Genomic DNA, 24,255 nt, shown 5'->3' with positions numbered 1-24,255 from the left:
TTTGTTTTTGGCTGCACCATGAGGCTTATAAGATCTTAGTTCCCAGACCAGGGATTGAACTCCAGGCCACAGAAGTGAAGGCTCCTAGTACTAACCACTGAACTGCCAGGGAACTCCCCTGAAAAAACAATTTTGAGAAATACTAACTGAAAATAATTTCTCCATATGTAAAAATGTATAATGGATATGTTTTTCCAAAAATCTCCAAATTTTGATATGTTTGATTTTCATTATTCTAGCAAATTCCACTGTAAATATAAATGAAAGATTATAAATGCAATGCATTTGGTACACTATTGTGAATACGCTTTATTTTTTAAGTAAAACATGAATCATAGCCCAAACAAAATGTTTTACCTCTTGAATATTTTAAGCTTAAGGGAAAAGAGTCATTAATGATGAACATGTTTTCATTTTTTAATGTTTTTAATTTTTTATAAAGATCTTAATTAAACTTCATAGTTACTAAGCAGTTTTTAAACTTAGGCTTCATTGATCCTTTTGACTTCATGCTTTCACACAGTCATTATCTTCAAAACATGACAAATTTCAGAATCCATTAAAAATTATTTTATTCAAATTATGTTTTCCAAAAGAGAGGGTTCTGTGCTAGTCGTCTTTGAAAGTTTTCATACCTACAAAAGAAAAAACATCTTTATAAGAAATTTAATTAGAATCTTTCATAACCTGACAAATAACTCATCAAAAAGCATATAACTTTACATGTCACTTCTAAAAAGCCAAGATTAAGAACCTAGAAAGTTAAAAAGTTAATTTGGGAGCTTAATTATTAATGTATAAGAAGACAGCAAGCATAGTGATTTAACTGGCTGTAATCACAAAGCACACATCATAATACATTTTATTATCTTCAGCAAATCTGAGAGCTAGAAGTGACCTAAGAAAAAATGAAATCTAACTCCCCCACCTTCATTTCACAGATGAGTGATTTGCTCAAGGTCACATAGCTACATGATAACAAAGCTCAAATCTAATACATTCCAGACCAGTCCATGCTACACCATGCTACCACTTTTCAACAGTCTCCTTATGTACCTCCCTAACACCGGGATATTCAAAGTGAAAAGAAACATCTATAGAAGAGAAACAGAGAAAAGCTGGAGAAACAGATTTATTAATCATTCATGTACAGGGTACAGTATAAACCACTCTGATGTCTTATATATGTTTATTTTAGATCAAGACTTTCTAAATTTAGGAAAAAAAGTTTTCATTGATATTTCAAGCCTCATATATGGTACTTAAAATTCAAGCATATATATATATATTATATATATATATAAAAGATACAGACCTTAATTGTGGTCCCTAAAACATAAGCAACTGTATTTCCTTGTCTATAAAAACCCAAGATGGCTACTATATAACAGAATATTATTTGGGGCAGAAATTGTTCCTAATCTGAACTCTAAGTACATACTATTTAATGGCATGCAAATATTAATGTAGGCTGATATCCACTATAAAAGAAAATATTTAAACATCAAATAAGAAATACATTCACAAGCAAAATATATATATGGTTACTCAAAGCCTTAATATGAGAGCTACTTAATGCCCCATACCATTTCAGAACCACATTTGCTGGAATGAACATTTCAGATGGACTTGGTGTCATCTGGGCCTGAGAGACAGCAAATGATGAAGCAAAATTGTAGAAGTTGTCCAGCATCTTTTGTGTGAACTAAAAATTAATAATAAATAGATTAATGGGTTGTATTAAATACCAAAATATTTTAAAATACTAAACTCTAATTGAAATGTTGTTGCAGTCACTTGGTTTAAGAACTAAGAGTTCTAAGTCTAATGCTGACCACTAAGGGAAGTCATAAAATGACATTAGGGCACAAAAGCGTAACCATCTGCCTTTAGTACTATCTTTATATCTCAAAGAATTTCTATGACTTTCAACTATTTTTAAGTTTCTACCAAATTCATTTTATTTAAAAAAAAAAAAGAAAATTTTTTCCTTCAAAATATCTTCTTTTATCTCCACCTCTGGAGATTCCCTTCTCCTCAAATACCACCCTGGTCAAATCAACCCATTTCCTCATCCAAAATAGTAACCATTTTTAAAAAGTCTTTTTCTTCCCAGAAAAATTTTTTAAAAGTATAAAAAAGGAGCAACTGGTTACTTGCCATCAATTACAAAGACGATACTATTCCACTTCTATCTCCTGGCCTGTTTGCTCTCACTGACCCTCAAATGGGCAAATCCATTACCACCCTCCAGGTCTCCTTGGTAGAAGCCAGAAGCACATGGATTTACATTTCTTGAGCATCAAATGGGTTTAAGCACTAAACCCAAAATTAATGAACTACTAACAATAATAATACCTTTTATTCACTCAAAAATAATCTTCCGACCATCACTTTCTCAGAAACACAAAACTAGCCATGAAGATTCTTGCTGTCTCTTTTCTACATGAGAAGAAACATGTTAACACGGTTTTTTATTTAATAATATAGAGATAATTTAACCCAAGAGACTCTGTTAAGGTACTTGAACTAATATGAGACTTCAGTAAGAGCATGGACTAAAAATCCAGTATCAAGAGAAATAAAACCAACAGCAACCCTCCACACAAGCAACAAAAATTTTTAAATGTAACTTTAAGAAGAGCCAACTCATGACAGAAAGTCTGTAAGAAACCTACAGGAAATGCTAAGACAAGCTGACAGTAAGATATTTGTGGGAAATATTTTAAGAGTGTATTTACAGACAAGAAAGAAAACCAATGAAAGGACTTTTTTTTACCACATTGAGTGGAAAGACATCATGTGTTCATGAATGGGAAGACATAATGTAATAAAGGCACATTAAACCTATAAATCCAACGTCATTTTCAACTACATTCCAACAAGATATTTCATGGCACTTGACAAGCTGATGCTAAAATTATTATGAAAAATACTCAGGCCTGTTTTGATGATTAGGAGGAGGGTCTTGGCCTACCAGATATAACCGGCAAAGGGACAGGCAAATTAACTGGAATAAAATGGAGAGCCCAGAAACAAACATAAGTATGTGTGACACATGACATACCACAAAGATGCTATTACTCAATTAAAAAAAAAATGTATGTGGGGACTTCCCTGGAGGTCCAGTGGTGAGGAATCCACCTTGCAATGCAAGAGACACAGGTTCAATCCCTGGCCGGGAAACTAAGATCCCAATGCCAAGCAATTAAGCCCACGAACCACGACTACTGAGCCTGCAAGTCTCAGCAGGAGATCCCACAGGTTGCAAGGAAGATCCCACAGGCCACAACTAAGACCAGACACAGTCAAATTAATTAATTTAAAAATAGGGACTGGGCTTCCCTGGTTCAGTAGTAAAGAGTCCACCTGCCAGTGCAGGAGACACGGGTTCAATCCCTGATCCAGGAAGATGCCGCATGCCGCAGAGCAACTACGCGGCAACTGAGCCCACAGTCTGCAACTACTGAAACCTGCAAGCCCTAGAGCCTGTGCTCCGCAACGAGAGGCCGCCACAGTAAGAAGCCCACGAGCTGCAACTACAGAAAAGCCTGCTCAGCAACAAAGATCCAGCACAGTCCAAGATGAATAAATACAAAAAAATTTTAAAGATGTATTTGCTTTAAAATAAAGAGTTCCAAGAGGAATGTTTCCAAGACAAATTTTAAATTGCTATAAATATATATAAAGATAAGGGAATTTATACTTGGAAGAGTTTGGGCATAAATTATTAATGGAAACACAGAAATCCATGCAAACGAAAAAATGAGGAATTTATTAACCAAGAAAAATAAAAAGTTTTATAGAACAAGAAATATAACCATAAACTCATAATACATGGCTCAGCTCTGAAAAATATTTACCAGGTTATAATACTGAAAATTTGGAATCCTGAAGATCTATATTGGAAAGGAGGGGAGAAAAGATACCTGTATATGCTGGGGAGCAGAAGATTAAGAGAGCTAAACCATGTTGGGCTTGTGCTTATCCTCAGTCACTCAGTTGTGTCCGACTCTGCGACCCCACGGACTGTAGACAACCAGGCTCCTCTGTCCCTGGGATTCTCCAGGCAGGAATACTGGAATGGGTTGCCATTCCCTTCTCCAGGGGATCTTCCCAATCCAGGGATCAAACCCAGGTCTCCTGCATTGCAGGAGGATTCTTTGCCATCTGAGCTACCAGGGAAGCCCTTAAATCATGTTATGTACCGATAAGGCAATGGAAAATACCTATAACAAATAAATCAATAAAGACTCAACAACTTTCTTCTGACACATGGACGTAAATACAAGAAGAGGGAGAAAAAAGTGGGACATTGAAAGTGACTGCTGCTGAGGAGCAGAGTAAGAGCAGAATATTAAGAGGTACAATAGAGAACAGCTGTTTTGCATGTAAAACTGACTTTTTCAATCATGTGCTACTGATAAAAACTAAAATCAAGTAAGAACAACTAAAGGCATAAATTACATACAATTGTACTATACATATTTTGTGAAAAAAAATTTTTTAAGTACTGAAATAGGATACATAAAGTTAGAGTAGCTACTTGGACAGAGAAAAAGAGAAGCAGAGAGCAGTGGATTGTAACACTTTATATAATTTTTTAACTAGTATAAAATATAGCAAAACGTATCAGTTAAATTTAAGTGGAAGACTGTGTGCATGTGTGAGCCATGTGAGCCCTTAGGCGGACTGCGATCCCATGGACTGTAGCCCGCCAAGCTCCTCTGTCCATGGGATTTCCAAGGCAAGAATACTGGAGTGGGTGGCCATTTCCTTCTCCAGGGGATCTTCCCAACCCAGGTAAAGAACCTGGGTCTGCTGCATTGCAGGCAGATTCTTTACCTTTTGAGCCATTAGGGAAGCCCAGGAAGATACATGCTAATGCTATGCTAAGTCACTTCAGTAGTGTCTGACTCTGTGCGACCCCATAGACGGCAGCCCACCAGGCTCCCCCGTCCCTGGGATTCCCCAGGCAAGAACACTGGAGTGGGTTGCCATTTCCTTCTCCAATGCATGAAAGTGAAAAGTGAAAGGGAAGTTGCTCAGTCGTGTCCGACTTTTAGCAACCCCATGGATTGCAGCCTAATAGGCTCCTCCGTCCATGGGATTTTCCAAGCAAGAGTACTGGAGTGGGGTGCCATTGCCTTCTCTGAGGAAGATACATGGAAGTCTTCAAATATGCCCCACTATAAAGTGAGCCCTACAAGGTCAGGTACTATTTTATTTTGATACCTGTTTTTATCTATTTGTTCTTTAAAAATGCCTGGCACACAAAATGTACACAATAAATATCTGTGGGATGTAGTTTTATTTATATTAAAATATTTCATAAAAATACCTACGTTTAATAAAAAGGTCAAATAATTTATTATAGAGTTAAAATGTCTTCCTGCCCCTCTCCAGGGATAACATCACTTTGGCATATATTTTCCAGACATTTTTCACATACAATTTATATGGAATAACTGCTGAGTATTGCTTCATAACTTGCTTTTTTCAGCACAGTTTATTTTTAAATTACTGACAAAAATTTTAAAACCCAGACTCTGTCATTCTTAATCTGGCCCATTGTCCGGAGAGTGCATGACAAGCTGGCTCTTAAATTCACAGCCACAGTTCTTAAAAGTATGCTGTCCAGCAAGCCCAGAGGTTTCCCTAGTCCATTCATGCTCCTCCTCTCCTAGAGGACTTATTTAACAATCCTTTTGGTTTAGACTGTAGTGGAGTGGGTTTCCATGCCCTCCTCCAGGAGATCTTCCCAACCCAGGGATTGAAGCCAGCTCTCTGACATTGCAGGTGGATTTTTCACCATCTGAGCCATCAGGGAAGCCTCTGGTTTACATTTCCAGTATTTCCTTTCCCCTCAATCTTAGCTGATGATCTTGCTTCCTATTTCACTAGAGAAGGAGTCGAGAGAGAACCTGCACAAGTTCTCTTCAGCTCGCTTACTAACCTGCTGCAGCTCTCTTTTCATACTGTAAACATTGCCCGTTATCCTTTCTATTACTTCCTAATACAGTCTACTTCCTACTCAGGGATACCACTTTCACAAGTCTCCCCACTCTCCTGCATCATCAATTTTTCTCTCACAAACGCTTTACTGCTGTCAAACATGATATAGTATCTCCTATTAAAAACAGAAAAAAAAAAAAATTTCCTTGTCCCCACAGCCCTCAAGCAACCAGACCACCCATCTGCTGTCCTCTGTAACAACACTCACCAAGAGTCATCTACGGTCACTATCTCCATTTCCTCTTCTCCAAGTCACTCAACCTCACTCCAAACTCCTTTTCCACCTCTGTGAATTCTTGTCAAAGTCTTTAATGACTTCTACCTTGCCAAGTCCAATAGTTAATTCTTAGCCTTCATTTACTTCATCCGTAAGTAGTCAATACCACTGATCACTTCTTCCTTCTCAAAAACCAGTCTTGAAAATTGTATATATCTTATGTTGAATTGGTTCATCGTGTTTTTCAGGTCTACTGTATCCTTCTACTTCTCTGTATATTCATTCTACTAAGTTTTGAGTTTGATATTGAAACCCCAACTAAAAATCTTTTATCTACTTAAAAAAAATAACTGTAATATATAGTAGAAATATATGTAACTTTGTTATTTGTATTTTCCAAGTCTTCTGTAAATGTGCTATCATATCTTAATAATTTAAAGAGGTAAAAAAAAAAGTACTTCTCTTCCAAAATACCATTTTGGGGGATTTCTTCCTACTTTGGGTGTTCCTTTCCTTTTATTCCTCCTGATCTCTTAAGCATCTCAACTTTGAAATGGCCTCAAGCTCTGTCACTGGCCAATTTTTCTGTTTATAGTTATTTCTCAGTGATCACATTTCCTCTACAACTTTAAATACCACCTCTACACTGAGGGCACCCAAATTTTTATCTCATGAACCTGCCACCTCCAGCTATCTATCTAATAGGCATCCCAAACACAGTACAACCAAAACTCAACTCTTGATTCCACTCCCAGCCCATACTTGTTCTTTGCACAACATTCCTGTGTTCCAGCTCCTGGAACCAGCATCCTTAGAGCCATAGTTGATGTCTCTATCTCAGACTTTACATGTGATTTACACTGTGAGACAGCATTGGCTCCATATTCAAATTATCTCAATAAGAGATATCAACTACTTTTCACCACCTCCATTTGTATTCCCCCATTAAACTCTGAGATTTTCACAAGAGACTCTTAACCGCTCTTTCTCCTTCCATCTTTGCCTCATTACAGTTTCTCTCCAAAGATGCAAAAGTGATCCTTTAAAAATGTTAAGTTAGATCATATTACTCCCCTGCTCAAAACTTTATGTTTTGTCCTCCAAAAAGAACTTAAGCCAAAGTCCCTACAAAAGCCAATGAGATTTCATATATGGAATCTCATTATGGGGGAGCGGTTTCCCCATAATCTCCAACTTCATCTCCCATCTCTCTCCCTTGCTCACTCTACTCCAGCCACAAAGTTTCACTTTATTTTTCAAACATAACAGACTTCTACCACTGGGCCTTCGTATTAGCTGTAACTCTGCCTCAATCATTCTCCCTTTAAGGCCTTTGCCTTATAGATTAAAAGTCAACCCTTATGAAATTATGTGATTTTAAGCAACATGAGGACCAGAATCTTGCTTATTATCAGGTTCAAAACTGTATACCCACAGCCTAGCATATTAATTGTGAGAGGAAACGGGGGGAAAAGTTAATATTTAAACTCATTAAAAAAAATCACTTTGAGCTATTTTATCACTGTAAAAAGTAAGTATCATCAAAGCATTTATGAATTTTAAAATACCTATATAGAAAGGAGACAAACTGAAAATATTCATGGAAGCCAGTAATTTATGTCATATGTGTTTACCTTCATTTTTACATGAATTCTACCACAGGCTGTTTTATGAAGTACAGAATGTGATTTTGTAAACTATTTTAGAAAATGAAAGGTGCATTCCATTACCTGAGTGAATGAGTCAACTGAGGACACAGCAGCATTACCCACAGGAGTCTGCTGAGCCAGACTGTCCAACAATTCCACTGAAATCCCAATCTGAGCAACAGATGGAGTTCGGACAATATTCATGGTTCCAAACGGGTGTTGGCTTCCTTCTCCTGAAAGAAATTAACATGTGCCACATGTTTCAAACTTAACTTGTACATATATAAATTCCTTCCTAAAGATGTAAAGAACCGCTGATTTATATGCACTAAGAAGTTCTGTCACCTGAAAGTTTGTCTTTTCTCAGATAAATGTAAAAGGATGCCTGTGTGTGTGTTTGTGAGTGTGTGTGTGTTAGTTGTTCAGTTGTATCTGACTCTTTGTAACCCCATGGATCGTAGACCAACACCAGGCTCCTCTGTCCATGGTATCCTCCAGGCAAGAATACTGGAATGGGTTGCCATGCCCTCCTTCAAGAGATCTTCTCCACCTAAGAACAGAACCTGGGTCTCCTACACTGCAGGCAAATTCTTTACCATTCGAGCCACCAGGGAAGCCCAAAAGGATGCCTAGTTCTTACCATATTAAGAAAACTGAGATTTTCCCCACCAGAAAAATAGCTTTTATTTTTCTAAAAACTTATAAAATTATTACAGCTAGAAATGGAAATTGAGAGTAAGACAAAAATAAATGAGAATTAGATAAAAAATTCTCAATGCTGTGATGAAAGGATATCTTAAAAGATTTTTAGAATTAGTTTTAATATTTTCTGATTATTATACAAAGAGCTCTCAATTGCCATTATCAACAACGACATGGCATATTTTACTACATGTCATGACTCTCCCCCACTCAACACCTGAGGATCTATTATCAAATAGGCAATAAAAAAATTTGCAACTTATTCAGAAAATAATAATTTTCCACTTTACAATATTATCATTTATAAGTGTGTATATATATATAATATATCATAAATACATAAAACAGAGTGTATTTGATATACCTGATCCTCTAAGTGTCAGCTAACTTAAACATGAAAAAATATAGGTCAGTTTTATTAGTCCATATAAAACAATCATGAGAGAAGAAAAAAATACAATGAATAGATTAGTGGTTTATCTGCTCTTTTAACAGGACTATAAAATGTCTAAACTAATACTACAGAATGAAAATCTGGGACAACACGCATTCCTAATAACCGGAACACTCACTCAAAGTATCAAATCTCTTCTTAAATTTTCAGGTATGCGAATATAAAAACTTGCAACCGTATGTTTCTGTGCTTTAAAAATACATACACACACTTCACTAAATGCGACTGGTTGAAGATATTTTCAGTATTTTATTTTTCTTAATTTCCTCATATTTGTACAATTTCCAGGTTTACTTCTGTTATTTCCATCGATGTAGTCTGAAAACATACTCCGCAATCTTTTAAAATATACTAAGATTTGTTTTGTGGCCTAATGTGTCAAGGAAATGTTCCATGGGCACTTGAGCATGACTGTTCTGCTGCTATTGAACAGAATGTTCTGCTACATCTAATCAAGTTTATAGTGTTGTTCAAGTCTTCAATTTCTTTGATGATCTGTCTAGCTGTTCTGTCCATATTTAAAGTAAGGTACTGACGTTCTCAATTACTGCTGAACTGATTATTTCTCTTTTCCACTCTGTCAATATCTGATTTATATATTCTGAGGCTCTTTTAGGTGCACACAAGTTTGCAACTGTTTCATCTTTTTGAAAGACTGACCCTTTTTGATTTCGGTTTGCATATATATTTTTTCATCCTTTACTTCCAACCCATTTCTCTCTCTGAATCAACAGCTGAATCATGTCTTTTAATCCATTCTGTAAATCTATGCCTTTTAGTTGGAGAGTTGAATTTTGTGTTAAATAGATACTTGCCAGTATACCATTTTAACTTATCATAATTTTTATTATATTCTTTAAATGATTGCACTACAATTACAATTAACATCTTAATTTATAACAACTCTAATTTGGATTAATATCAGTTTCAGTATACAAAATTTAAATTTCAGTATACAAAATAGTTTAATTTCAGTATACAAAATTCAGTATACAAAAACTTCACTCCTATGTAACTGCTTCTCTTCCTTATGTTGTTTATTGTCACTAATTACATCTTCATACATAGTATGACTATGTTGTGGTGGTGTTAGTTAAGTCATGTCCAACTCTTTTGTGACCCCATGGACTACAGCCCATCAGGCTCCTCCATCCATGAGATTTCCCAGGCAAGAATACTGGAGTGGGTCGTCATTTCCTTCTCCAGGGGATCTTCCCAACCCATGCATTGAATCCGCATTCTCTGCACTGGCAGGTAGGTTCTTTACCAGAGTTACCAGAGAAGCCCACTATATCAATAAGCAGACAATGATTTATGTCACTGTCTTTTATATCAAACAGGAAGAGCAGAGTTACAAAGTATGTATTAATACTGACTTCTATAATTATCTGTTTAGTTAGTTACCTTTACCTGTGTTTTTACTTAATATGTATCTGATTTTTGTCTCAGGTCTCATTTCAGCTTGAAGGACCCCCTTTAGCATTTCCTGTAGGGTTAGTCCTCTAGTCATGATTCTCTCAATTTGTTTATCTGGGAATATCTTTATTTCGCCTTCATTTCTGATGGCTACAGAATTCTCAATTGACCTTTTTTCAGTACTTGTAATATGTCAGCCTACTCCTCTGGACTCAATGTTTCTGATGAGAAATCAGCTGTAACTTAATAAGGACCTCCGTATATGATGAGTTGCTTCTCTAGTCAGTTTAACATGTCCTAAAGCTAAGCCTACTTGAGTTTGTTGAGCTACTTAAGTGTAGATTAAAGCTTTCCTCAAATCTGTTTTAGGGCAATATTTCTTCAAATATTCTTTCCACCCCTTCTCTCCTCCTCCTCAGGGACTCCCAACACTGACATGCTTGACGGTGTCTCACAGGTCTCTAAAGCTCTGTTCATTTTTCATTCTTCTTTCAGCTCTTCAAAACTGATATTTTACCTATTTTCAAATTCACTGATTTTGGGGGGCCTACTCAAATCTGCTACTAAAACCCTCTAGTCAATTTTTCATTTCCATTACTGTACTTTTACACTCCATAGTTTACTTCCTTTAAAATTTTTTTCAATTTTTACTTCTTGTTTGATGATATATCATTCTCCTGATTTCCTTTAGCTCTCTGAGCATGTCTGAGAAGTTTCCTTAAAGTCTTTGACTATTACGTCCAATGTCTCTATTTCCTAGGTAGTTTCTAGTCATTTCTTCTGTGAAAGGGGCTAGCTTCTTGTATGCTTCATAGCTTTTTGTTGAAAACCAGACATTGAATAATCGACAACTCTAGCAATTAGATGTTTCACTCCTTCTTAAGGTTTATTGCCATTTTGTTGTAGCTGTTTCCTTGTTTAATGATTTTTCTGAACTAATACTATAAAGTCTTTTTTATCATTGTGACTACTAAAGTCCCTTATTAGCTTAATGATCAGCTAGTGAATGGGAAGAGATTGCCTTAGAAGCCTGGAACCAAATTCTCCCAATGTTTTGCAGGTGGGCTCCACGTGTTGAGACATGGCTTCTAAACTCATGCCTTCAAGGTCAGCCAGCAGTGAGACCTTAGGACCTTCTTAGATCTTTCCCAAGCATGTGCATAGCCCTGGACACCCATGTGGTCATTTAGATTCCTAGGAATTCCCAGGTCAGAGAATTTCAAAGCCCTTGTTTCCTAAGTATCTTATTCACAGCCTTCCCTTCCAAACTTCTTGGTTAGTCTGATGTTTGCCCCAACTGTTGACACTCCCTCAGGCATCAATGACCTGTAAATATTTGTAATATATATGCAAATATTACATTTACCTGTAAACATTTTTGACAAACCCTTACAAGAAATCATTCTAGCAGTGGAAGAGTTCCAAGTTTAACAACATAAAGGCAAACCTTTTGATTCTGCCTTTCAAAGAATCACATAACTAAATAAGTTAATTACAATTAATTGTGAATGACATCCATTCTGCTCCTTCTGGTATCAGTACCAAGAACATGGTCTGTTACTTTCAAGGCTACCACTGAGCAGAGGAAAAAGCATTGAGATCAGGGTGGATTAAAACACCACAAAGCTTATTGTTCTCACAGAGATTTGGTGTTTTTTCTTAATAAACGTCCCTCTGGTTGTGACAAGCCTTTGGTTAGTTTCAGTTTCCAGGGGCCTGAAAAAGTTGATTCTAAGAGTTTCTTCCAGTTTTTTGTTGTTATTGGTGTTGTTGCTTTTATGGAGGGATAATTTTGGAATCCCCTTCTCCATCATTTTAACTGTTTTAAGATGAGAATCATGCTAAGTCCAGAAAATGCACTGCTATTTGTCTGTGTATCAGGCTCAGGAAAATGACTCAATACACTTGCCATAGTTATAATCACCCAGGGAGTGATGTGCCCAAGCAGAAAGCCTTGTCACCTCTAATCTCCATCTCTTACCATATACAAGCTCTTGACAAATGAGTGGGGTCCTAAGTAAAGCTGTCTACGATCCACTGTAAAAACTGGGGCCAAGGAAATATTCTGACTTTTTCATTTTAAAGCTCTCTGGAACCAAGACAATGTAAGGGGGGGAAAATAAAACTCCAAGTCTTCAATAATCTTTAATCAATATTTTCAAAGAAATCTACTGTGCAATTAAGCCATTCCTTTAGTCGATTTTATTCTCAAAATGGGTTTGACACAGTAGTTGATACCCTCCAAGTACAAAAGTTCTTGTTTGCAAACCATAAAATAAAATACTGGGAAGAACATTGGAACATAAAATACAAACTAATAGTGAGCGCTTAATTCTGTGTATGAATTCATGATAGCCAAAGTCAAAAGAAAAACATGATCAGTGACACTGAGTCTTATAATAAAAAGTTAAAAAGCAAAAACAGCAGGGAAAGTAAAACATCTGGTCTTCAAAAAAAAAATACATTGCATAAAGTCCTCAGTAACATTCCAACAGTAAAAGCAGCAACAAATCTTTTAAGGCTGTTTCTCAAAGTATTCTCCTCACTAACCTAACAAGGCATAACTCAAGAGGAGAAATCATATAGGAAACCAGTGTTTTACTGTTAGTATACAAGGAAAAGCAGTCATCATCATTTACCATCTGGATCTAATTGACTCTTTTTAAAAATATATACATTTTAAGTCATTTCACAAAAAATGTTTGGAAGAATAGAGAGTAAAAAACAACTTTATTGGAATTTTCAATGAGTAACAAAGCACAGCAAACTCAAATACACACTCCAGATTTCCCACATGTGCCTGGTATTTAAGTTACAATAAAACAAAATGAGCCACATTCTTTGAATACAACTGTTCATCAAGTGTCACTAATAAATGTGGAATATGTCCATTTATAAACCTGACTCCTGACTTTAAACACACCTCTGTTAGGTTCAAGCTTATCATTACTTCTAGTAGTTGTACTGTCAAAGTGCAATACTTGAAATTTTTAATGGCTCATAATTTGTTGAAGAACAGCCATCTTCTCTGATTTTTAATTTTCAAATCACTGTCATTTTTAGATTTATGAACATTTAGAATAATCCAATTAACTTTTCATTTCTACATTTATTATCTTATCATCATCTTTGCATTGCATTGGCAAAAAAATACCTTTAGGTTTTTAAGTAAACATAGAAGATATATTTTTCATTTTCACCAAGAGCTTTATTGAACCATGTATTCACTGTTTTGTCCCAGTACCTTCCACCATTTTTCAGGCAACTTCATAATTCCATCTTCCTGAAATTTTTTATCTTTTTGAGCAAGGAACTATTCCAGATGCCTTTTACAGTCTTTCGGGGGGGGGGGGGGGATTGAAATTTTTTCCATTAAGAGAATTTTGTAAAGACAGAAATAAATGGAAATCTGAAGGAGCAATGTCTGTGAACACGGTGGATAAACCAGAACTTCCCAGCCAAGCTGTAACAGTTTTTGCCTGGTCAACAAAAAAATACGAGGTCTTATTATCCTGATGGAAGATTATGCATCCTCTGTTGACAGATTCCATACACTTTCCATCCAGTGTTGTTTTCAGTTGTTCTAACTGGGAGCAGTACTCATTGGAATTAATCGTTTGGTTTTCCTGAAGAAGCTCGTAATAGAGGACTCCCTTCCAATCCCACTATATATACATCACCTCCTTTGGATGGAGGTAGGCCTTTGATGTGCTTGGTGGTGGTTCATTTCACTTGCCCCACAATCTCTTCTGTTCCACATTATTATACAGTATCCACTTTTCATCGCTTGGCACAATTTGTTTAAGAACAGAACATCTTCATATGTCTCAGTAGAGAACCACATGCAAAAATGAAGTCAAGAAGGATTTTCTCATTTAACTTGTGTGGAACTCAAACATCAAAGTGATTAACATAACCAAAGCAGGTGCAATGTCCACTTACAAACTGTATTCAGTCAAATTTGGAGCACAAATGTAAGAGATGAAAGAATACCAGCACCTATCCTTCAAACCACACATCCAAGATTTTGTCACAAAATACTACCTGATTAATTCCTCCTTGCTGAATGACTGAATGAGTAAGAATATCATATTTTCTTTTGGTCCTTGGAAATATACTGTTCAATCATCAATTTTTTAGTTAAGAAAATTCACTGAGATCATCATTCTTTTATTTAAGATTCAGTCCTGAGATTTTACTTATATGATCAACCACACCACCATCATAAGAGTCTAGAATGCTGCTATTTGCCTCTTTGTATTTATTGTCCGATTCATGCAATAAATGTAAAATTTGTTCCTTTTCAATTTTCTCTTTGCCATTAAAAACATAAAAAATTATTAATTCCTAATTCTGTCCAATAAAAGCAAAAAGCAGACAATGAAGACGGTGTCTCCAGTCTCCCTTTATACTTCATGAAAGATGATGTAATTCTCTGGGCAATACGGTATGGAGACTGACTGAGGGGCACTGCACTAGCACACTAAGGCCCACATGCAAACCCAGCCCATCAGCTACTGTGAGCTCCTGACCCAAGGAGTGTTTACATGTTTAAAGGGCTGTTTAAAGAATATGTCACAGTGACCATTTGTAGTGCACAAAGCCTAGAATATATACTATCTTAAGCTTTACAAAAATGTCTGCCAAACTCAGCTTCAAGTAATTCCATCATTCCTCCTTTTTCTTATCATTTCAGCCTTTTCCCCCCATAGTTGAGAATAACTAATGAATAATGAATTCCTTGGATGAAATAGCAAAATGTTTCAAAATATAGACAAAATAAGATCAGTAATATCTCCAAATGCGTATTAGATTTATAAAATGATCCAATGGACCCATATGGTAACTGTAAGATAGAATGAACTTAAAAAACAGATTAAGTAAAATAAATGCTTTCTGTTCTTTGAAAGACCCCCCCCCCAAAAAAAAAAAAAACTCATGAAATATCCATTTAAGAGTTACAAGTGTCCCCTAAAAGAAACTAAAAGTCCAGCAGTTGCAGTATTTTTGGTGTGCAAAGAGATGAGGACTGAAGAAAACTGTTATGGCAGAAACAAGCAATTTCCTATGAAGTGACATTTGAAATCTGACATACGCTAAAGCTACAGAAAAACATTCTAATTATGCTTGTTGAAAATCCTCTTAGTATTAAATATAAATATTTAGAAATCACAAATATATATTCCTAAAACTTCTGCTTCATTTCTATGGATAGTCTGACAAGTCTGAAATACCATTTTTCCTGAATGCATATTTTAAGAGCTATGTGACTTCCAAAGGTTTATCAACAATAAATCTCTTAAACCAGATAAAAATGTTAATTTACCTGACATTGAAGTATGTCTAGAATTTGGATGTCTGAAATGTATTTAAACAATCACTATTTACCAAGTCCATCTCTGTGCTCTACACACTCTAAAGAACATACGGTAAAAGATTCCCTACTCTCAAGGCACTTTCATTCTCATAAAGCAGTCACAATTACTTAACTTTTCTCAACAGGTTTCATTATCTGGGTGACTTTTAAGATACCTCCTAGAGCTGTCTTTCTATAGTATAATAAAAACATAAAAATCATTTCTTGAGCACCAACTAAGTGCCAGACAGACACTATTATGCATTATCTCTAATGTTCCCCAAAACACATGCACTGTAGGTGTTATTATCCCCATTTTACCTGAATTCTCCTCTAAGGTTAAGGAACCTGGTCAAGACTACCCAGCTAGTAATGCACTGGGATTCAAAGAGGTCTAGTAAGCTCCAAGGCTGAAGCTTATGAACTCTATACTGATTTTTACTCATTACTTACTTTACAATAAGCATTCAAGATAGCAAGTCAAGAAGTAAAAGGTTCCCATTCTGGCTCTAGTTCTACTACATATGAACAGACTGATCCTAGTGGTATCTTGAGGTGGGGGGCGGGGTTGTCCTTTCTAATCCCCTTAACAAGCTCAATCCAATTTTAAAATGAAAACTAGAATCAGTTTAATCGTTTCTTCTTGGCAACTGAGCTAGATGCAAGAAGCCAAAGCGGTAACAAAATACAGCAGCAAGCCCCAAAAGAGAACTATAAAGAAAGTCAAATGATTTATAACAAACTCTAATTTTAACATTCCTTGAAAATTCTTTGGTGCTAAGCCTTTTTTCATGGATGCTAAGCCTTTTTTCATGGATAGTCTTAGGTGCTAAGCCTAAAGACAAAGGCTGAGCATGGTGTAGAAGTGTGACAATTAAATGGACTGCACAATACTGACTGAACCCTAGACAGAGGGAGGAGGAAAGTGTTATAAAAGGCATTACTGGGAAAACTGGCAAAACTTTAATGCAGAATACAGACAAGAGTACTGTATTAATGTTAAATTTGCTAAATTTGATCATTATACTGTGATTATAAAAGAATATCCTTGCTCTAGGAAACATATGCTGATGTATTTAGGAGTAAAGGGGTATGATATCTATAACATTTTCAAAATTTTCAGGGAAAAAATATCCAGAGAACCATAAATGTAACAAAATTAATGAATATGGCTCCTCTGTCCATGGAATTCTCCAGGCCAGAATACTAGAGTTGGTAGTTGTTTCCTTCTCCAGGGAATCTTCCCAACCCCAGGATTAAAACCAAGTCTCTATATACTGCAGACAGATTCTTTACTGTCTGAACCACCAGGGAAGCCCAAATGAATATGGAAGAAGAATGTAAAAAATTCTTTACACTATTCTTATAATTTTTCTCTAATTTTGAAATTATTTCAAAATACAGTTGCTTTAAATCTCTTACTGCACATACCTATGGCTGATTCATGTTGATGAATGGCACAAACCAATACAACATTGTAAAGCAATCATACTCCAATTAAAAATAAATTTTAAAAATCCCTACTGCAAAAAAAAATGTTTTTTAAGTATCAGAAATGATTCTTTCAGAATTTCATTCCAAACACTATCTCACAGCAGGGCCCTAGCCAAAAAAGAAAAAAGGTAAAGCCCCATGATAAGGTGCCTAGTTGAGGTGTGTGAAACACAAAATACCAGCCTTCTCTCTCATCGGAGTATTCTAAAAAGCTCTAACACCTTCATGACTCTATTTTATTCACATAAATATATAATTCCTCTTTATACCACAGGTGAGTTAATCAGCAATTTCTTATTCTGTTAAGTACAATCACATATTAAAGTGCTAAAGACACAATGTAAAACATTTCAGCTCCACGTCAGTGTTCTTATTCTGTCTGACCTAGTGCCCTGCTCCCCACCTGCTCTTCCAATCTTGGCCTCTTCTGCTTCCCATTCTCCACATCATTCTCCACTGCAGATGTCACTGGGATTCTCCCTGACTGAGGCACTGAGCCACTTCCTCATTGTATCTCGAAACACTTTAAAATAGTTAACCTACAGAAAAAAGGAAGGTTTTAAGTTGAACTTAAGCACGTGTATGAAAGAATATGTAGATGTGGCTTAAACAAACTCTTCAAATAGTATATGAGCTCGACAAATATTTACCTTTGACAGACATATGCATATAAACACATATAAATATGCATAATATAAAATTTTTCAGTTACATATTTTTGGTAAGAGAAACTGTTTTCACCTTCCAAGTTCAGAACTAGAATTTTAAATCTTAAAAGATACTGTACTCATGTTCTTTATATAGTATGAACCAAAACTTCTTAAAGTCAACATTACATGGATTTCATTATTCATATATTACAAGTTTTAACAGATGTTTGCAACAAGTGAACACCAGCACTCAGTTGACTACTATATGAATGCTGAGTTTTTTGGTGCATCTTACAGTTTAATAAACACTACTAAGGCTAGATACCAACTTCAGAACTCATATAAGACATTTGAAGAAAAGCTTTCCAAAAGTAACGTAAAAAATATTCAAAAAGTACTGTGAGATCTGATAATCATTATACTGTACAACTATAAATACTTACATGTATGTGGTAAGTAAATTTCTAACTCTAATTACAGATACCTTTTGGGTCAAGGAGATGGACACACATGACAAAGTAGTCTATCTCCCAAAAAACCTCATTAAGAAAATCAGGGATGCAGCCCAGTGAGAAAATCCCCAGTACAACCTGGACCCGACCATGAAATGCTTCTCTGGACCGGATTCAGTCCAGAGCAAAGGTGAGCAGATAATCCTTTGTCTCTGTATTCAACTCTAAGGGTGTGAAAATTCTGAATTTTGGGAAAAAAATATAATGTAGAGTATTTATCATAGATCTTTTGGCTTCCTATTATCCATATCTGACTCTCTCACATGCTACTAAGAGTTGCAATGGTGAACTTCAGTATGAAGATAATGAGAATGGAGGTAAATATCCTTAATTTAAAATAAATCACCAAAATGTGATTTTGCTTTTTCTGAAATGTGATTTTTGCCATAAAGTTTTTGTTGTCATATTCAGAATTTCACTAAGTGGGCTAACATAGCAATGAAAAGTGGAGATGACACCCTAAAAAAAATGACCAAATTCAGGTTCAGAGTTGTCAAATACAGATTTTATTTTGTTAGTATTAACTCATGGTACAGTGTCAAAAGTTAACAACACGTATCATAATTCCTAGAGGAACCACTGAGAAAATACAAAGGTATAAACAAAAACAGTGGAAGAAATATGAATTTTAAGAATACTCAATCCAAAAGACCTCCTTCCCAAAAAAGGAGGAAAAACAACTAGCAGATAAAAATTTAAACCTAACCATATCAGTAACATTAAGTACTGATGGTCTAACCGCCTTATTTAAAAGGCAGAGATAGTAAGAGGCTAAAAAACAAGCACACCTAACTATATACTATTTACAAGAGACAAAGATTTATGTCAAAGATAAAAATACAGAAAAACATTGCATGTGAACACTAATCTTAAGAAAGCTGGAGAAACTATAAATTTTAGACAAAGTAGACATTAAGACATTACTTTAAGAAGACTTTTTAAGAAACATTACCAGAGAGACAGGGTATTTCATATTGATTAGAGGATCGATTCATTATCAATCTTGGACACTCATAAAACAAAAGGAGGAAGAATAGAGAAGAGTGTTACAACTTTTCTTTTTCTTGCCCCACTGCCCTCTTACTGCTCCTATTCAATATGGTGTTCAAAGGATTGGACAATGTAATAGCCAATAAAAAGGAAGTAAAAGGCATAAAAGTTAGCAGTAAGGAGTCTTTTTCATTGATGTTATGATCATCTATATTGAAAATTTTAGGATACAACCAGAACTATTAATAAAGGGATTTTAGCAAGATACTCAACGTGCTAACCTTTCCTTCATCCTTCAATATACAAAGTCAATAAACAACCAATCATATGACACCACCAAATGCTGGCAAGTACGTGGAGCAACAGGCACTCATATACTGCTGGTGGAAATGAAAACTGGTGCAGCCACGTGGAAGAGAATGCGGCAGTTTCTCACAAAATCAAACATACTCTTACCATAATATCCAGCATTCATGCTTCTTAGTATTCAAAGGAGTTGAAAATGTCTATATACACAAAAATCTACACATGAATATTTACAGTAGCTTTATTCATAACTGCCCAAATTTGAAAGCAATCAAAATAACATACAAAAATCTACACATGAATATTTACAGTAGCTTTGTTCATAACTGCCCAAATTTGAAAGCAATCAAAATAACATTCAGTAGCACAATAAACTGTGGAAAATTCTTCAAGAGATGGGAATACCAGACCACCTGATCTGCCTCTTGAGAAATTTGTATGCAGGTCAGGAAGCAACAGTTAGAACTGGACATGGAACAACAGACTGGTTCCAAATAGGAAAAGGAATTCATCAAGGCTGTATACTGTCACCCTGTTTATTTAACTTATATGCAGAGTACATCATGAGAAACGCTGGACTGGAAGAAACACAAGCTGGAATCAAGATTGCTGGGAGAAATATCAATAACCTCAGATATGCAGATGACACCACCCTTACGGCAGAAAGTGAAGAGGAACTCAAAAGCCTCTTGATGAAAGTGAAAGTGGAGAGTGAAAAAGTTGGCTTAAAGCTCAACATTCAGAAAACGAAGATCATGGCATCCGGTCCCATCACTTCACGGGAAATAGATGGGGAAACAGTGGAAACAGTGGCAGACTTTATTTTTCTGGGCTCCAAAATCACTACAGATGGTGACTGCAGCCATGAAATTAAAAGATGCTTACCCCTTGGAAGGAAAGTTATGACCAACCTAGACAGCAGATTCAAAAGCAGAGACATTACTTTGCCAACAAAGGTTCGTCTACTCAAGGCTATGGTTTTTCCTGTGGTCATGTATGGATGTGAGAGTTGGACTGTAAAGAAGGCTGAGCGCCGAAGAATTGATGCTTTTGAACTGTGGTGTTGGAGAAGACTCTTGAGAGTCCCTTGGACTGCAAGGAGATCCAACCAGTCCATTCTGAAAGAGATCAGCCCTAGGATTTCTTTGGAGGGAATGATGCTAAAGCTGAACTCCAGTACTTTGGCCACCTCATGCAAAGAGTTGACTCATTGGAAAAGACTCTGATGCTGGGAGGGATTGGGGGCCGGAGGAGAAGGGGACGACAGAGGATGAGATGGCTGGATGCCATCACTGACTCGATGGACCTGAGTCTGAGTGAACTCCAGGAGTTGGTGATGGACAGGGAGGCCTGGCGTGCTGCGATTCATGGGGTCGCAAAGAGTCGGACACGACTGAGCGACTGATCTGATCTGATCTGAGGTGAAACTATAAACTACAGTACATCCAGACAAGACAATATCGCATGCGTGCTCAGTCATGTCTGACTCTTTGCAACCCCATGGACTGTAGCCCACCAAGCTCCTCTGTCTATGGCATTCTCCAGGCAAGAATACTGGAGAGGGTTTCCATGCACTCCTCCAGGGGCTCTTCCCCACCCAGGGACTGAACCTGCATCTCCTGCACTGGCAAGCTGATTATTTACCACTTAGCCACCTGGGAAGCCCTATTGCAGTATTACTTAGCACTAAAAATAAAATAAGCTATCAAGTGATGAAAAGACATGAAAAAACTATATTTAAACGCCTATTACTAAGCAAAAGAAGCCAATCTGCATGAAAAGATTTCACTTGTATAATGCCAACTATATGACATTCTGAAACAGACAAACCTAGAGACAATTTAAAAAAGTCAGTGGCTGCCGGTGGGGAGGTGAGGCAATGTGGTACATAGGCAGAGCACAAAAGATTTTTCAGAGCAGTGAAAATACTCTATATGACATTATAATTATAGATATATATCCGTAAACATGTGTCCAAGCCTGTAAGAGTGAACTCTAAGGTAAACTGTGGACTTCGGGTGATTATGATGCATCAATGTAGGTTAAAAGAAAAAAGCATTTTGGTTAATGATGCTGATAATAGGACAGACCTAAGCATGTGTGGGAGCAGGGGTATATGAGCAATCTATGTACCTCCCTCTCAATTTTGTTATAAACCTAAAACTGCTCTTTAAAAAAGCCTGGGTTTTTTTTTGTTGTTGTTTTTTGTTTGTTTGTTTTTTAAACAATTGTACTTCTATATATCAGTAATAAGGGCTTCCCTAGTGGCTCAGCTGGTAAAGAATCCACCTGTAATGCAGCAGACCCTGGTTCAATTCCTGTGTTGGCAAGTTTCCCTGGAGAAGGAATAGGTCACCCACTCCAGTATTTTTGGGTTTCCCTGGTGGCTCAGACAGTAAAGAATCCACCCGCAATGTGGGAGACCTGGGTTCAATCCCTGGGTTGCAAAGATTCCCTGGAGGAGGGAATGGCAACCCACTCTAGTATCCTTGTCTGGAGAATCCCATGGACAGAAGAGCCTGGCAGGATATAGGCTAAAGCCCGTGGGGTCGCAAAGAATCGGACACAACTGAGCAACTAAGCACAGCACAGCATACCAATAATAACTGGAAATCTAAAGTAATTTGAGGGGCAAGAAAAAGCCAAAAAGGTAAACAATAAATAGGTAAACTATAACCTATCAACAAAATGTAATTCTATACTACTATTTTAAACAAATAGGGAAAAAAGGACCATACACTTCACATCCATGTTTCTGAAAACCTTTTAATGCATATCATCTTTTGTTTTAAAACACATGAAAATCTCATCCTGTGTTTCCACTTCAGCCCATCTAAAGACCAGAGTGTGTCTGTTTCTCACTCTATAGTACCTGACTGGTGGAAAAGGAGGGTTAAAAAAAAAAAAGAGAGAGAGAGGAGAAGATTCAACAGTAAATACTTTTTAGCACATCAAAGTTTCATAAAAATTTAATTCCACATGAAATAATATTAAGTGAAAATGGCAGAAAATAGCAGTTATAAACATATGAACTATATATACATATAAAACAATGCATAGGAATGTGAATGTAGGTTTCTACTTAAATTTACTTTGGAAAGTGAAAAGATCTATATCATTTAGAATAGTGAATAAAAATCTGGGTATCTTGATTCTAATCCCTGCTCAATTTTAGAAACTCTCTTGAGACTTTCTAGATCTCAAGTGTCTCAACAGTAAATTTAAGGATTGGATGAAATTATTTCTAGGACCTTCTATTCTAAAATTCCATGGCTTATTCTTTTATTATACTTGGCAAGGATATGCTCTATTAGTTTTCTGTAGTACCAACTACCTTTCTTATGATTCTCTAACAACCGCCAAGACAATAATGATCCGTTATCCACACCCAGTACACTTTTTCCAGGCCTCCTACATATTTATTTAAAACGCCATTTTAATCCAGGAATTCAGTTCCACTTGTAGGTGTTTCTTCTACAGAAATATAGTGCTAAAAAATATGTACAAAAATATATGTAAGAATGTTGATTGTAGCATTGCTATAAACAATTTTTAAAAAACAGAAATAATCCAAATTTCCATCAGTGAGGACTCAGTTCAGTTCAGTCGCTCAGTCGTGTCCAACTCTTTGTGACCCCATGGACTGCATAACTAATCAAAGTGGATTAGTTAAATATTATTTTGGTACTGCATAACATACAATTGTTGCCTAAAAGTTAACAGTATTTCTAAGTGAAATATTTAATTTCTCTGACATCCAGTCTCTTGAAAGCCAGAGGCTAATAATATCCACCTCTAAATGTTGTTGTTAAAGAATAATGAGATAATACACACGAAAGCCCAGGACAATGCACTGCATGAGCAGATATTCAATGTTACCCTTTCCTTCATTCTTTCGACATCATAAAATCTTCCTAATTGGCTGCTCTGGCTCTAATCTCAACAAAATTTTCCAAGCCATCCCAGACAATGATTTTCCTAAAACATCATTTTTTAAAATATCATTCTCCTGCTCAAACACTTTCCTACCAGAGGAAAAAAAAAAATGAAACCCCACATGGTATAACCATCCCACAACAGCCTCACTTTACCTTTAAACCTTACTGCATCCCCATCTGAGACTTCCCAAGTAGAAGTCTATCATGCTACCTTTAAAAGTCTCCTCCCGTCACTTGAAGGTGTGGTGTACACTACTGCTTTCATAACTTTGCTGACCTCCTTATGCAATCAACTTCCCATCCTCCCACTTCCATCCCAACCAAATCTAGTCATGCTTCAAGCTCATGCTCCAGGCTAATCTTCCACTGAGCCATTTTCAATTATCTCAGGTCACTAATCTGCTTCCTATGAATACTGTCTTGGAGTGGTTTTAATATTCACACACAGATATGGAGACCTAAACGAAAGCAGTCATCAATTTGAAGTGTATGTGCTAAGGATGAAGTACATATACACCAGAGTTTTTACAAAAGCAAGTATTTTTCTTCTGTAATT

At 36.2% G+C, this 24,255-nt stretch overlaps 1 protein-coding gene across 1 annotated transcript in view; it reads right to left on the bottom strand.

Annotated features, from left to right (window-relative positions):
• Window positions 1-289: 289 nt before the first annotated feature.
• HIKESHI (Hikeshi, heat shock protein nuclear import factor) overlaps window positions 290-24,255 on the bottom strand; it is a 37,452-nt gene continuing 13,486 nt past the window's right edge. Inside the window, exons 3-5 of the mRNA XM_027531433.1 lie at window positions 7,963-8,114; window positions 1,587-1,705; window positions 290-635 (exon numbers count right to left, since the gene is read on the bottom strand). Coding sequence (XP_027387234.1) covers window positions 581-635; window positions 1,587-1,705; window positions 7,963-8,114 — 326 coding nt within the window. The 3' untranslated portion in view covers window positions 290-580. The remainder of the gene's footprint in view (window positions 636-1,586; window positions 1,706-7,962; window positions 8,115-24,255) is intronic.

The sequence above is a fragment of the Bos indicus x Bos taurus genome, chromosome 29 (genome assembly GCF_003369695.1).
Source record: "Bos indicus x Bos taurus breed Angus x Brahman F1 hybrid chromosome 29, Bos_hybrid_MaternalHap_v2.0, whole genome shotgun sequence".
Classification (NCBI taxonomy): domain Eukaryota; kingdom Metazoa; phylum Chordata; class Mammalia; order Artiodactyla; family Bovidae; genus Bos; species Bos indicus x Bos taurus.
The sequence above is the reverse complement of the archived record's forward strand: the minus strand, read 5'-3'. Positions and strand labels throughout refer to the sequence as shown.